At 39.2% G+C, this 16,283-nt stretch overlaps 1 protein-coding gene and 1 non-coding gene across 2 annotated transcripts; one reads left to right on the top strand and one right to left on the bottom strand.

The window, feature by feature from the left end:
- Window positions 1-1,762: 1,762 nt before the first annotated feature.
- LOC113772671 lies at window positions 1,763-1,869 on the bottom strand. The gene has a single exon (XR_003468633.1). It is a non-coding gene; the product is annotated as a small nucleolar RNA R71 (small nucleolar RNA).
- Window positions 1,870-6,185: 4,316 nt separating this feature from the next.
- On the top strand, window positions 6,186-15,285 carry LOC113771993. The gene is made up of 13 exons (XM_027316536.1): window positions 6,186-6,381; window positions 6,445-6,571; window positions 6,729-6,876; window positions 7,015-7,269; window positions 9,795-9,899; window positions 10,547-10,627; window positions 11,073-11,212; window positions 11,749-12,006; window positions 12,238-12,412; window positions 12,504-12,587; window positions 12,741-12,957; window positions 13,268-13,464; window positions 14,469-15,285. The coding sequence occupies exons 1-13, from the start codon at window positions 6,186-6,188 to the stop codon at window positions 14,661-14,663; spliced, it is 2,178 nt and encodes a 725-aa protein (XP_027172337.1). The 3' UTR covers window positions 14,664-15,285.
- Window positions 15,286-16,283: the final 998 nt, after the last annotated feature.

Here is a 16,283-nt window from a genome sequence, read left to right as displayed (position 1 = left end):
CTTTTGTTTTCGTACGCCTTTTGTGAGACCTGGGCTTCTACCTTTTGCTTGGATACAAACACGAAACGAAGTGAAAGGAGACTTTTCTCCTCGGTTCCTTCGTTAATTCGTCTTTACTAATCTTTGGCAATCGTGTGGATGAAATCAATCAAACTACGCGAGATTGATATGATGAGGAGCAGTTAGGTTTCTCTTCTATCCAAAGGTCGATACGAAGGCGCGGTCCATAATATCTGTGAGATCTAATCGAATTTTCATTATTTCTTCCCATTCGTTACTATTTGTGCGTTTCCTGGATTAATTGTTCAAAGGTATTTTATTAATTGAGTATCAACGGTCGGATATTTAATTTAATCTAATAGCCTACTGCCACGTTAATTAAATTGAATCTGTAATTGTTCGTTTAGTTGACAACTAGTGGCAACTACCATAATTGGCTTTATGTTGGGGAAACGTAAGATTTAGTTTAAATAAACCCTCTTAGCGTGTTTATTGATTAGGGTTGGGTTCTTCTAGATTTAATGCAATTGGATAATTAAATTCCTATGGTCGTATCTAGGGTTGTTTTCTAGTTAGAGAAGCAGTCAATGGTCGTACCTTGACTGTCGAAAAAGTAAGGAAGAACTGGTTGTCAGAACTTATTGATAGCTATAACCAACCTAGTGACGGATGAATGAAATATTTTTGCATCGATGATCATTTAATTGGACCGTGCCTGAGAAGTTGATCCTTTGGGTAGAATTTCATTAATTGCCATTTTTAGCAAATTGTACTTATTGAGTTAGCTTTTGAATTTTGTTTATTTTATTTTTATTTTCATTCCATTGAATATCCCTTTAATTTTGTTCTATTGACTTGGAAAGAAACAATCTCCTATCCGTTCCCTGTGGATTCGACCCTACTTGCCATTGTATGCAAATTTAATACTTTTATAGACAATTCTGATATATCGGATCAAGCAAACTCTTCGGAAATAGGGTGAATCAAATAACCCATTGCACACCTAGAGTCCCTGCTCCAATACTTGGATTTGTTCTATAATTAATTGTGGTGGTGATTAGGACATTTTAGTAATTATTATTGCACAGGCTCGACACCTGTCAATTTTTGGCGCCATTGCGGGGGACGGTGTTTTGGTTAATTTTGTTTCTTTTTAAGTTATTTTTGTTGGATTTGTCTGGCATTTTTCTAGTTTATGTCTCGCTCTTCTCGTACAGGCGAATTGATTTTCGACCCGGACGTAGAGAAGACCACGTGCCAAACTAGGAAAGAGACTAGGCAGCTCAGAGAGGAGCAATCTAGCACTGCATCTCAGGGACTGAATCTTGAGGTTGAATCAACAGATTCGAATGGTGAAAATTCAAATGACCCAGGCGAAGAGGACATTCCTATGGCAAATGCAAGAACACTAAGGGAGTTGACTGTTTCGGAATTGCCCCAGTAGTTTTTGTGCATTACATTTCCAACTTTGACTGAAAATACCTCATTCGAATTGAAGTCAGGATTAATTCACCTCCTACCCACGTTCCATGGCCTTTCGGGTAAGGAACCCCACAAACACATCCAGGAGTTCGATGTGGTATACTCCAGTATGAAGCCTCCAAGAATTACTGAGGAGCAGATCAAATTTAGAACATTCCCTTTTTCCCTAAAGGATGCAGTGAAGGATTGGTTATACTACCTACCTGCAAGTAGTATTACAACATGGGTCCAACTGAAAAAGAAATTTTTAAAAAAATTCTTCCCTGCATCCCGGGCCGCAAGTCTGAAAAAGGAGATATGCAGCATTAAGCAGTATTCCGGAGAATCCCTATATGATTATTGGGAAAGGTTCAACAAGTTGTGTACTAGATGCCCACAGCATCAAATTAGTGAACAACTATTGATCCAATATTTCTATGAGGGACTCCAACCGTCCGACAGGAGTATCATTGATGCTGCAAGTGGGGGAGCACTGGCAAATAAGACCCCGAGGGAAGCATTGTTGCTCATTGAAGCTATGGCAGAAAATTCTCAACAGTTTGATTTTCGTGAGAGTAATCCTACCCGCAGGGTTAATGAGGTGGAGACGACGTCCATTCAGCAACAACTATCGGAGCTAACATCTTTTGTTCGACAATTAGTTGTGGGGAACGTGCACCAAGCAAAGGTTTGTGGAATCTGCACAAACGTGGGCTACCCCACTGACTCATGCCCCATGTTGCAAAAGGATGGGACTGAACAAGTAAACATGGCCAGAGGCGTGCCCGCGCCTCGTAGGTAGTACAATCCATACTTTAGCACATACAATCCGGGTTGGAGAGATCACTCTAACTTCAGCTATGGGAACAGGCCACAGAATTCATTCTCAAATCGTCCACCAGGATTTCAGCAATCATGGCAACTCAAGCCTTAACCTCCGCCCTCCAATTCAGGAGGCTTTTTGGAGGATATTGTCAAGAGTCTGGCCACAAGTACTACTCAACTCCAGCAGGAAACTAGATCCTTGGTCACGAGTACTGCTCAGTTCCAACAGGAAACTAGATCACGTATGAAAAATCTGGAGACCCAAATAAGTCACATGGCGACTGCAATTAATCGCTTAGAGTCCCAAGTTTTTGGAAAGTTGCCATCGCAACCCGAGCCGAATCCGAAAAATGTTAGTGTCATGACACTGAGGAATGGTAAAGAAGTTGAGGGGCCTAAAGCCACGAACCTGAAGAGTAAAAGTGAAGAAGAAATCGAGAAGGAGATGGAAGAAGAAAGACACATTCGTGGAAATCCTGAGGTAACTCTAATTCCATCAATTCCCATTAAATCTAATTTACCCCCTTTTCCATGCTGGTTGACAAAAACAAAGAAGGCGGAGAAGGAAAAAGAGATCCTGGACGTATTCCGAAAAGTAGAGATCAACATCCCCTTGTTGGAGGCAATTAAGCAAGTACCGAAGTACGCGAAATTTCTCAAGGAGTTATGCACCCATAAGAGAAAGTTTTAGGAGACGAAAAAGTAGTGGTGGGAGAAAACGTATCAGCTATACTCCAAAGGAAATTCCCACTCAAGTGTGGGGATCCAGGTATGTTCACGATTCCATGCAAAATAGAAAATACACCGATTAGGAGAGCAATGTTGGATTTAGGGGCGTCAATTAATGTGATGCCAAAAATCATTTATACTTCTCTAAATCTTGGGCCATTAAAAGAAACAGCTATCATAATCCAACTAACTGACCGCACCAATGCTTATCCAGAGGGGCTAGTTGAGGATGTCTTGGTTCAGGTAAATGAGTTAGTTTTTTCAGCAGATTTTTATATCCTGGTTATGGAAGATGAGAGATCGTTAAATTCGTCACCTATTTTGTTAGGTAGACCATTTCTTAGCACTGTCAGGACTAAAATAGATGTGAATGAGGGTATTTTATCAATGGAATTCGATGGTGAAACTGTGAATTTTAATATTTTTGAAGCGATGAAATATCCAGAGGAATCTAACTCAGTCTTTGCTTTGAATGTTACTGAGCCTTTTGTGTAGGAAACTTTCGAATTGAATGGTAAAGACGCATTGGAAGTGGCCCTAACCAAGCATCTTGAATTGGGTGAAACTCTTGATGTGGACATAAGGGTTGAATTACACCATGCAGTTGAAGCCTTACATTCACTTCCAACCATTTCTCCAAGGTATGAGCTTACTTCTCTTTTTGTGCCAGAAACTCAGACAAAGTTACTTTCTTCAGTTGTACAGGTACCGGAGTTAGAGTTTAACCCTCTCTCAAAGCATCTAAAGTACGCATTCTTGGGAGATTGGAAGACGCTTTCAGTGATCATCTCTGCATATTTATCTCCAAGTCAAGAGAACAAACTGGTGCGAATCCTTAGGGATCATAAGGAGGCAATTGTGTGGAGTATAGCAGATATCAAATAAATAAGTCCATCCTTATGCATGCACCGGATTCAGTTCAAAGATGATGCGAAACCGGTAAGACAGGTACAGCGAAGGTTGAATCCCCTGATAATGGAAGTTGTGAAAAAGGAGATATTTAAACTCCTGGAGGTGGGGATCATTTTTGCTATTTCGGATAGTTCTTGGGTGAGTCCTGTTCAAATAGTCCCGAAAAAGGCGGGAGTAACTGTCGAGGAGAACCAGGAAGGTGACATGGTTCCGATTAGAAAAGCTACTGGTTGGTGTCAATGCATTGACTACCAGAGACAAAACTCTGTGACGAAAAAGGACCATTTTCCTCTATCTTTTATTGATCAGATGGTAGAACGGTTAGCTGGTCGTGTTTACTATTGTTTCTTGGATAGTTTTTCAGGGTACTTTTAGATCGCGATAGCGCCGGAGGACCAGGAAAAGACTACATTCGCTTACCGTCGGATGCCTTTCGGTCTCTGCAATGCTCCAGCAACTTTTCAAAGGTGTATGTTAAGTATTTTCTCTGAATATGTAAAAAAGATTATTGAGATGTTCATGGATGATTTTAGTGTATACGAGGATAGTTTTAATGAATGTCTCGATAATCTAGCTCTAATTTTGAAAAAATGCATAGAAACGAACTTGGTTCTTAATTGAAAAAAAGTCACTTCATGGTAGAGTATGGTATTGTCTTAGGGCACGTTGTGTCGGCTAAGAGAATAGAGGTAGACAAAACTAAAATAGATCTTATTTCTGCTCTACCTTACCCCGTATGTGTACGGGAAGTACGTTCCTTTTTAGACCATGCAGGGTTTTACAGGAAATTCATCAAAGATTTCTTCAAGATTGGAGCACCCCTGTTCAAATTGCTACAGAAGGATGTGACATTTGATTTCACCCATGAGTGCAAAGTGACCTTTGATAAATTGAAGGAGTCGTTGACATCGCCGCCCGTCATTCAACCCCCAGATTGGAGCCTGCCATTTGAAATCATATGCGACGCGAGTGATTATGCCATAGGAGCCGTGTTGGGGCAAAGGATAGGTAAGGCGGCACACGCAATCTACTATGTATCGAGAGCATTGAGTGGAGCCCAACTCAACTACTCCACGACGGAGAAAGAATTACTAGCCATTGTTTTTGCACTAGAAAAATTTAGGTCATATTTATTGGGTGCAAAAGTAATTGTTTTCTCTGATCATGCAGTCTTGAGGTACCTGTTAGCAAAGAAGGATGTAAAACCGAGTCTCATAAGGTGGATCTTGCTCCTGCAGGAGTTTGACTTAGAGATCAAGGATAAGAGTGGAGCCGAGAACTTGGTGGCTGAGGATCTACCGTTGAAAGAATCATTTCCTGATGAGCAATTGCTAGCCATTGATTCGTCGGTACCTTGGTATACTGATATTATCAATTTTTTGGTAACGAATCAATTACCTGCAGGTTATCCAAAAGCTAAGAGAGATAAATTGAAAAGTGACGCCAAACACTACATTTGGGATGACCCGTATCTGTGGAGACAATGTTCGGATCAAGTGATAAGAAAGTGTGTAAGTACCAGTGAATTCCATTCTATTTTGATTTTTTGTCATTCATTTGCATGTGGAGGACACTTTGGACCGAAGCGAACAACTCGTAAGGTGTTAGAAAGTGGTTTTTACTGGCCCACTCTATTTAAGGATGCATACTTGTTTTGTAAATCGTGTGATAAGTGTCAAAGGGTGGGAAATATTTCTCGTAGAAACCAAATGAGTCAAACCCCCATGTTATTTGTTGAAATTTATGTCTGGGGTATAGATTTCATGGGTCCCTTTCCCTCATCTTTTGGTTTCATATACATTCTACTTACTATCGATTATGTCTCCAAATAGGTGGAAGCAAAAGCCACCCGAACTAATGATTCGAGAGTGGTGGCAGAATTCATAAAGTCTAATATTTTTGTTCGCTCTAGAATGCCAAGAGCTATAGTTAGTGATAGGGACACTCATTTTTGCAATAAAACGATCACTGGTTTGTTCCGTAAGTATGGCGTGCTTCACAAAGTATCCACATCCTACCATCTGCAAATGAATGGTCAGGCCGAAGTGTTGAATAGGGAGGTCAAGTCAATCTTGGAGAAGATGGTGCGGTCTGATAAAAAAGATTGGAGTGTGAAGTTGGAAAATGCTCTATAGGTTTACCGCACCGCATATAAGACGCCGATTGGAATATCCCCATATAGATTAATTTTTGGGAAGCCATGCCACCTACCAATAGAATTTGAACACAAGGCGTTTTTTGCGCTTAAGCAGTGTAACATGGACCTTATGGATGCAGGGGGGCATAGAAGGCTCCAGTTACAAGAGTTGGAGGAATTAAAGAATGAAACCTATGAGAACGCGGCAATTTATAAGGAGAAGAGCAAAATCTTTCACGACCAACAAATTTCAAGGAAATCATTTATAGTGGGGCAAAAAGTCCTCCTGTATCACTCGAGACTTAAACTTTTCCCTGGTAAGTTGCGTTCGTGTTGGATTGGTCCATTTGTTATTTCTAATATTTTTCATTATGGTGCAGTGAAAATCCATAGTTTGAAAACGGAGAAAAAGTTCGTTGTAAATGGTCACCGTCTAAAGCCTTACTATGAGGGGTTCAATAGTGAGCAGGTGGAGGTCATATGTCTTGATGACCCGAATTGTATGGCGTAAATAGCTCCTACTATGTCTAGCCAAAGACATTAAAGAAAGGCGCTGCTTGGGAGGCAACCCAAGAACTCCAATATTAGTTGTTGTCAATTTTTATTACTCTGCGATTTTGCCATGTTATCTGTCTATTATAAGTGTTTCTGTGAGGCTAAACAGAAAACTAGGGGTTCCGAGGTGTGCCCACGTCTTGGAAGGAATGCGCCAGGTGCACTGGGCAACTTGGAGACCATCAGTTCCAAGGCGTGCCCACATCTTGGAAGGGATTCTCTCTTGGACATTATTTAGACGCAATGGTCAGAAGACTGTAGCCTCCAAGGCGTGCCCACGCCTTCCAACCCGTGCGACAACGAAAGTCAAAATTGACCAGGACCTCTCTAACCCTACTTTTCTACTTTTCTCTTTTCTTTGTCTTTTCTAGTCTTGTCAATGTCCGTTGATTCAGCTTCTACTCTTCCATTTCCTTTGTGTTGTCTTGATTCCACTTTCTTTTGTCCCTTTTTTTGTTGCCGTCCACCGCCACCTTCGAAGATCCGCCGCCCGTCGCTGCCCGTTGTCCGCCGCCGCCGCCTCTCCACGGTTGCGCGTCTCTTTCTCCTTCTCCTCCATCGCGCTCTCTCATATCGCCGCACCTCTGCTTGGGCACTGCCACCCGTCGCTGTCCATCAGTTGCCGCCGCCCTACGCCACCTCGCACGGCCGTCTCTCTCTCTTCTCTTTCTCTCTCTCTCTCTCTCTTTCTCTCTCGCGCAGCTCCACCATCCCCAGCTGTGCGCCGACCAAATCTGCCATGCTCCTCAGCGCATACCTGCTAGCACGTGACTAGCCCCAGGCGAGTATCCCTAGCGCACGCGACCAGCAACAGGCAAGCATCCCTAGCGCGCCAGCCAGCGCGCACTGCGCGCCCAACAGCAGGGCGCGACCTGTGTGCGCTCAACCGCGCCCGCCGTGCGGTCTCCTCTCGCACGTGCCTCCCTCGCAACTCTCTCTCGCCATGCGTCTCCACCACGGTCTTCTCCAGCGTGAAAAAAAAAGTGGTACCCCTATTTTACTAAATTTTTGTCAATTGGTCTTCGCATTTAGAGTCTTATTGCTATATTTGACTTGAATTTGGGCTGGCTATATCTGTGGGTTATGGTGAATCGGATATTTGGTATGCGTGGCTAGTGATTCACCCTCTGTTGGACATATTTGACTGATAAATTCATTGTTTGGGGTCTCGATTCTGCTTGTCTTAATTATTGGTTGCCTAGTGACGCTAGTGAGGGATTTTTGTGTCGATCTGCCTGTTCTTGTTTGGTGGGGTAATTGTGCTCCCTCTTTGCTATTGGACTACTGACTATTGAGTATTATTTGTTGACTGTGGTCACCTGTCTTCTTTTGGTGGTTGATTAAGCTGTCTCTGTGGCATGAGATCTCAATAGCATGAGATGTTCTTGAATCTCTAAGATGTGGAGCTTAACTGATGCAATTAACTTGGGATCATGTTTTAGCAGCTTCCCAAGATTTTCTAAGAAGGAATCAAGGAAATTCAGTTTGAAAGCCTTAGGGAAAGCAAACAGTGGAAATGGGGGAATAATCTCTTTAAGCTTTGCCTTCATCAACCGATTCACCTTATCTAACAGCTCAGAATACGAAGGACCATTTCATCTTGTGCTATAAGAAAAGAGTAAGCTGAACATGTCAGGCTTCTAAAAAAAAATTCAATTGGGGTTGAAGGCTCTGAGCATGTCCTCTCTATCCTTCACTCGCTCTTCTGAGAGAACTAGTGGAAAGTACTCGAGCTTCTGAAGATGGAGTGCAATTTGATCCCAGTATCCATGGAAATTACTTCATTACCACTCTTCAACTGCAATAACTCCATTAAAGACAACTCTTCCTTGAAAATCAAAACCCCAAATCCTGTAACTAGTGGAGTTTTTCTTCATTATTTCTTCGTGTTCTTCTTAATTTCCTTAATTCTTTTCACAGAACCCCAAATCCTGGCCATCAAAATCCCAAGAGATCACTATTACTGTCCCAAGTATATGCCCTCGTCATCTTCTCCTCAATGCTAAAAATGCCAACCCTCAGAGCATTCCTAGAAATGAGAATTAGTTGGGAAATGGGAAATCAATAATTTATTAATTTTGAATTTTGAATTTCATGATAATTTTTTTAAAGAAATTTTTTGACATTTTTTGTTTCATCATTAAATACCTTTTGGGTTTAATATCAAATTCGATTAATATTTGGAATCATAATGTGTTGGCGCCAAATATTGGACCAAGAATTAGGCCCTTCATTAAAAGTACTATTCCCTAGTTAGTCTAGCAAACTTGGACAGTGCTACATTGAGGGCACCGGTATTGACCTACTTGTGTATTCAATCTAAGGGAATATCCCGAGCGATGCGCAGGCACCAGGTCGATGTTTTTAAATATTAGATAGTTAGTTTAGTGGTAACTTTTTACGGGTGAATAGTTTTTAAAATTATAGTGGTAATTTTTATAGTGGCATTCATTTAATTACAATGGTGTTTTTAAGTAGTATTTTTTTTCATTGGTTGTAGTTGAAAAAGTGGAAAAATCAATGTTATTTTTTTCATTAATATTAGTAAAATCAATTTCTTTATTTTTTTAGTTGTATAATTGCATTTTTTCATTGTTTTTCGATATTATTATTTTTAGCAGTTTTAAATTTTTTAAGTAATAATATTATTATTATTATCATGTTTAGTAATATTACTGGTATTGTTATTATTATTATCTATTTAGTAAATCTTATATATACTGACGGAGTATACACTATCACGGTTGGATATACGACATATATGTAAAATTTGAGTTTCAAATTGAAATTTGAATTATGTGTCATACATCTAATGATGAAAGTGTATACACTATCAGTATATAGAAGATTAATCCTTAGTATTATTAGTAATGTTATTATTAATGTAATACTAATATAGTAACAATATACTAATAATTTATTATTAGTAATAATGTACTAATAATATTATAATACAGTAATAATGTTAGTAATAATGTACTAATAATATATTATTAGTAATAATATAGTAATAATTTTTTATTAGAAATTATTAGTAATAATAATACTAATAATAATATAATAATAATATTATTATTAGTAATATTACTAATGATTTTAGTAACCATTATGCTAATATATGAACTGATATTAAATCTCAACACAATATCCATTACGAACTTTGATAATTAATCAGGGATTTCCTGTATCCAATTTCGAAGGATTTTTCTGCCGGAGACACAATTTCGAACAGAAATCCACAGAAGTCACAGCGCAGAAGCAGGAGCAGTACAAAACAAAGGTACAACAACCACTACCACCTCAAAGGTACAATACCTTTAAGCAAGGAGAAGCACCCGAAAGTACAACCCATTTAAGCAAAGTTGCACTTGAAAATCGCTCTACTGTAGAAACGGAGAGTGCTTCTTATGTATTAAGCAAGGATTTCAAGGCCATTGGTCCCAATACACATCGTCCAATTCAAAAAAAATCCACCAAACATGTCAACAAATTCCTCAATATTCCATGATGAACAAGATCAAAATAATAAAAAGGTGGTCACCAATGAGCATATCCAAACACAAAATCAGGGTGAAAAAAAAAGTTATAACATTTTCAGTATTATTGTGTATTTTGAAGAAGTACTGGAGCTTATTATTCATGATGAAGCTTCAAAACAAAGAATTTAATACTATTAGTTGAGGTTGAAATATTGTTTACTCAGTAGCTTGCAATTCAGAATGATTTTCTTTTAGGTAATTTTGTGTTACATATTTGATGCTGTTTAAAAACTTCAAATTTTACTCTTTATAGAAGTTGATTTAAAATTTCCATCTATATGCATATCTCATTTTCTCGTCTCTGTTTTTGCCAACTTTCTATGTGTTGCATCATTGTTTGGCTTGTAGAAGTTGGAGACTCATGGGTGATGTTATTTCTTGCGAGCAGATTGAAGCTGTTGCTGCAGTAGTTAGTTCAGTTGCAAGGAATATTGGATCCACTAGAGTAGTTGATGTTGGTGCTGGACAGGTGCCAATCCTTTTGTATTGTTATTGTTGTCCATGTCTGGAATATTGTCTAGCACGAGTAGAGAAGAAACATGCTTCGAAAAGTTAATATACTTTCCTGTTATTAATCTATTGGAGTCCGAAAGAATGAAAAATAAAAAATCTCTGGTAGCTGGATCTTTTTGTTCAAAACAACTAAGAACTAGATGCATATGTAATCATTGAAGTGAAAAGGCCAGTTTAGGATGTGTCATGACAGGTTATAGTTATGAAAATTAGTTCATTGCAATAAAAGGTGTGAACAAGTGTTTTTCTGAAGTCATACTCGATCTGGATTCTTTTGTTCAGCAGATGGAGGATTTTGTTTGATATTGTATCTTGGAGCTATTTTTTAGATTCAAGATTATTAAAAAAGAAGTAATTGTCTGTAAACTACTTTTCTCACATATTAGTCATTCATTTGCTAGGGTTATCTGGCACAAGTACTTTCCTTCCAACACGGGCTTTCTGTGTATGCAATTGATGCCTGTTTGCATCACGGGAAAGTTACAGATGCAAGAGCTGAGCGAGTTAGAAAGTATTATGCTTCTAAGATGCGCAAATCAGGGTAGGTGGTCAAATTGTCTACATTTTCCATACCTGGTGTTGCATTTATGTATTATGTTGATAAGCTTTGGGTTTCCTCTTCATTTGCTTTCAGCCATATGTGAAGTTTTTCAGTGTCTTAAACAGCTCCATTTAACAAGTTCTTTTATAATGGATATACATCCTTATGCCAATATGAACCAGATACGATTCATGCGTCTTGGAGGTCACCAAGCATACAATTTTTTGTCCTGAGAATTTGTTTCCACCAAAAGTTGGTAATGAGCATCATCACTAAACACAACTTTGTCATTCTGTAGAAATGTTTCTGGAATAGGCTCTCAACTATCTAGCTAGTATGTGTTGATTTGTCTATGGATGTGGATGGTTAGGTCATGGTATGCCTGGTGCTCAACTTGGTTATATGTCATGCCTATTATGCTGACAGGCCTGCTGGGGAAAGGAGGTCTAGATAATAATAACATCTTAAAATCTGTCTGATGATTGAAAATAATTTGTCTGTACATTGCACTTCTCAAAGTTTCATTCTATTGCCAGATTGGAAAGCAGAGAGTTGAGCATCCCGAAGACAGTAACATGCCAGGTGCTGTCTGCTAATATGCTGAATAACTTGAGTAGCTCCTTTATTCAGGGGGAACATGCAAAGAAGCCAAATGTAGTAAGCGAGATTATGTCTGAACAACGTGAAGGACCTCATGAGAGTGAATTGCCTTCTACCTCTGATGTGTTTTGCAGCTCTTCGTTGATCCTTGCTGGACTTCATGCCTGTGGTGATCTTTCAGTGACAATGCTAAGGTGTGCCTCCTTTTTTTTTTTTCTTTCTTTTTCTGATATCAAAGATTTGAGGGAAAAAAGAATATGAAAGTGTTGACACTTAATTAGAGATGGAGCATTCTCCTTTCCTCTCTTGTTAGTCTTTTCCTGTAGGTTTTCATTGTGGGAAATCAGTCAGACTGAAGTTTGTTATGATCCTTGAGTATCTATATTATGTATGTTTTGCTTGACTTGATGTTTTTGTGTGATAAGGACATTCTTGGAGTCCGACCAAGTTAAATCTGTCATTAGCATTGGGTGTTGCTACAATTTATTGTCCGAGGATGATAGTGACAAAGCTTCTTCTGTCTGCGGGTTTCCAATGAGCAAAGGTGTTAAATTTACAGGCTTTGCACTGGGGAGAAGTGCGCGTGATCTTGCTTGTCAGGTTTGTGCTTATCATGTTTATAACTTCTGTGAAGTTGTTTTCTCCAATGTTCTGCATTATTCATACTTTTTAGTTTCAATTCCTTTATCAGAGTGCAGAAAGGTGGAAGTGTTTGGGAGAATTTGCTGGCCTTCATAATTTTGAGTTGCATGCTTTTCGTGCTGCTTTCCAGATGGTACTTTCTTTTAAAAAGTTTTCTTTTGTTTTTGCTTTTGCAGCAAGTGATCTAGTAATCCTCTAGTTTACTGTACCTAATATTGGTGGTGGCACTGTAAATCTCATATATTAGTTATTGAGTTCCATTGCTTATAGATATGTCATTTTGCAGGTTCTTTCACAATATTATCCAAAATTGTTGATGGAAAGTCCTTCCCTAGGGCGTCAAGGGAAAGCTTTACGCCGCCAACAGCACCAGAAGATCCTGGAGTCTAATTTGAGCTATGAAGAGCCTAAATTCTTCTCAGCTTCCTCATCTACAAACATCTCTAAGGAAGGAAGTCGGTTTGCCTTTGCTTGTATAGAAAGCAGAGATACTGAGAAAAAAGGTAAACTACGTTAGAGATACTCATTTTAAGCTTAACTCATTCTCCATTTTCCTTTTGAGAAATAGATTCTCTTACATGTGCATGCCTTCACCGCATACTATTGAAGCAGTCAGTGTGAGTATTCTAGTGCTTGTAGTGCCAAGCACTTGCTACATTAAGTAGAGTAGATTAATCATGGTATGCCTGAGCTGATTACAGTTTATCGTGGATGTAATTTTCACACCATAGAAGGTTTTGGGAGATTGAGCAAGAAATAGAAGGATGCTGGTTACATGCTTGTAGTTTCACTTGGTAATTGAATGATCTCCAGTTGCAGGTTCATGCTGTGATATTGATGGCCTTTCTTGTGAATCTTTTGGTGAGAGTTCCATGAATGAAGAGACTAGTTCTTTTGACAGATTCTCACTGTTTTTGGAATTTTGCCACTCTGGACTAAACCGTCTTGGCCTCCATTATTTGTCGGACATAGAACTTCACAAAGTGTGGGAGGAAACAGAACCATTTTCTGTAAGTTGCTCTTCTACCTTATCATATTTTCTTAATATCCTCTGATACGATAAAGATCTCAGAAACACAGTCACTGGAAAATTTTCTTTGTGTGAGATGACTAAGAACTTTAACTCCCAGGCAACTGTCACATTTTCTCCTGTACACATCACATATCTAAATCTGCTTAATAAAAGTTAAATGCAGTGGACATATATATATTTAAAAAAAATAGAAAAGGTAGAGGAAATTAGATATGTTTCCTATATACAGGCTAGGCATCACTGCTTGTAAATTCTCTGCTAGAGAAAGGATGTCTGGCACTTGGCTGTGTGCGAAAGATGCAACTTTTTGATTCCTGGTCAGTAGTTGAACAGCCATTTTTCTTTTTCTTTTTTTCCATCATGAATTCAAACTTTTTAAGCATGGAATTGGCTCATGTGGATCTTAGCCTCACCAAAAGACTGAGAAAGGCGTTGGCCATATGACTGATTTGCTACCATTAATTGAGGCATTGGTTATAATTTCTCTGATGGAGAAGTACCCGGGCTCGATCTTTGGCCAGAAACAACTAGAATAAACAGTATTCTCGGTGCATACTACATACACAAGCTGAACATTCGAGGCTGATTTTAAATGAAAATTTTGCCTAGAAATGAAAATTTTTTTGCCGTGAGGGATGAAGTTTGAAGATAAGAGGTTAAAGAAGGAGAAAGGGAAGTATCATCCTCATGGCATCAGGTTTAGAGCTTTAGTTTTGGACAGATAACTAGAAGTAATGCTTCCAAAACTTTACTGTGACTATAAATCTTGCACTTGCCTTCAGCAATGAGCATCATGTAAATGTTAGGAGAACTGTAGGGATCCTAAACCTAATAGGACCGATTCCTTCACCAAAACTACATTTAGCAGATATGGGAACCTATATTTGTCCAGTTAAACTTTGCAGTGAGGTTTTTTATGCCATTTGTTTCTGCCTGATGTGTAAGCTTATTCAAGTCTTGCAAACTGCAAATTTTATCCAGGTATTAATTGGACCTTACTGGTCTCTTCGTGCTGCTTTGGGACCCGTTCTGGAAACTATTATTCTGCTTGATAGATTGTTGTTCCTCCAGGAGCAAGGCAGTATCGTAGAAGCAGTCATGTTACCTATATTTGATCCTGTATTATCTCCAAGGAACGTAGCTTTAATCGCAAAGAAAAGGACGACACCTGTGTAGATTGTAGGGAGTTAAACCACCAATTAGTTCCTTGAATCATCCTGGGCTAGTAGTGTTATATATAGCTGGGGGGATAATGCGTCATAAAGTTGTATATGTATCTTCTCGTGTAGGGCTGGAAATGAGGTTTTGCCCATAGGTGCCGCTTGAACATTTGGAAACCTAAATCGTGATTCTGAAATGTATGCTTTGCTTCTTAGGAGGTCAAATTGAAATCATTTGCTTTTGTGGAAGACAAGCTAAGCTGGTTTAAAGAGGAAAAGTAAACAGCAAAGATTTGCGTTTGTGTAGCCCGAGCGACCCCGGTTAAGTTAGTGTGTGGAATTGCCTGAGTCTGGTGTCATGCTATCAGAGCACTAAAGAAGTGGTTTTGGGGGTGACACTGACACTAGTATTAAATATCTTGTTGGCCGGCCTTTGATGACAGATTGAAGTTCATACAGGTGACATTCTTTGGTGAGATGCTTGCGGCTCCAGTCACTGCTACCTCGACTTACCCTAATCTAAATAATTCGCATAAATTATAGTTGCTTACATGTATTCAAACTTGACATTTGAGCACTCCTTTCCTCTCTTCTTCTTGCCTCTTTTATCTCTTGTATTTTTCCACTATATTCCGCGAGTATAGTTGTATTTTCTATTATATTTCACAGGCAACTGTTACGAGCATGACTAAGGACCAAAAAATTCAAACAAGTACCGTGAGATTTTGTTTGCTGCCTTCGCATATGGTTCATGCTGCTCCTTTTGTTATTCTTTTTCCCCGTTAGGGTAGTAGGTTCTTGAGGTGTTTGAATAGCCCCTAGTTTGCTGATCCTGACGCGGACTTTCCAAGAATTGAACCATACGAAGAGTGTCTGGTTCCAGGCACCTATAATGTCTGCTCCAAGAATGCAAGTGACGTACATAAGAACTGAGCCCCATTTTAATAGCCTTGACTTCCTGATAATCGTTGAAACCGTAGTGCTTTCCTTTTCCGGATTAGGTCTCAATAGAGATGAAGTCGGCGGATAAAACGGTTGTTTGGAAGCAACTCTTGGAAAAGAGAGAAGGTTTCTGATGTCACCCTGATGCCATGGTGAAATAAAGGTTGGGAAGGAATAACAGCCGGGGACTTGGTCGCTGGATCTTGTTTCATGATTACTGACCCCTAATGCCTGAGGAACTATATATATATATATATATATATATATGAGCTTCTTTACGTCCTTAAATTATGAACTAGCAATTCCAAGTTCTACAACTGCTTAATGACTCGGCGCCGTACGTCGAAATCTAGTGCTCCACTCGCATTCATACCACGATGCGCTGCAGTCGTCGAGACGCAGTTGCTTATGTTCAATCCATCACCTAACAATTCTGATTCGTTCGTTCACAGGTTCTTCTTGTTCCAAACAATTTCTGAATGTTTGAGAAATGACTGACATTATTATTATCAACATTAATAGAAAAATAAATTTGACATGGTAAAAGAGCACGACGGTCATATGGTGGAGAGTACTAGTACTTTTTTTTATGTACTTCCGAGAATAGAAACTTCCTCGTTCAGGTCAATCTTGGTTAGACAGAAATGTCATCCAATGCCCCGATGCCCTCTTCGCTTCTTGTAATTGTACTTCC

This window comes from Coffea eugenioides, chromosome 5 (genome assembly GCF_003713205.1).
Source record: "Coffea eugenioides isolate CCC68of chromosome 5, Ceug_1.0, whole genome shotgun sequence".
NCBI classification, from domain to species: domain Eukaryota; kingdom Viridiplantae; phylum Streptophyta; class Magnoliopsida; order Gentianales; family Rubiaceae; genus Coffea; species Coffea eugenioides.
Note: the sequence above shows the minus strand (reverse complement) of the source record. Positions and strands in the feature narration are given on the sequence as shown.

Excerpts from the sequence above, each read along its gene's own strand:
- LOC113771993 (XM_027316536.1), top strand. The coding sequence starts at position 6,186 with ATGGACCTTATGGATGCAGGGGGGCATAGAAGGCTCCAGTTACAAGAG. Across the intron at positions 6,382-6,444 it reads GAGACTTAAACTTTTCCCTG|TGAAAATCCATAGTTTGAAA; the intron begins GTAAGTTGCGTT and ends ATTATGGTGCAG. Across the intron at positions 6,877-7,014 it reads GACGCAATGGTCAGAAGACT|CTTCTACTCTTCCATTTCCT; the intron begins GTAGCCTCCAAG and ends CCGTTGATTCAG.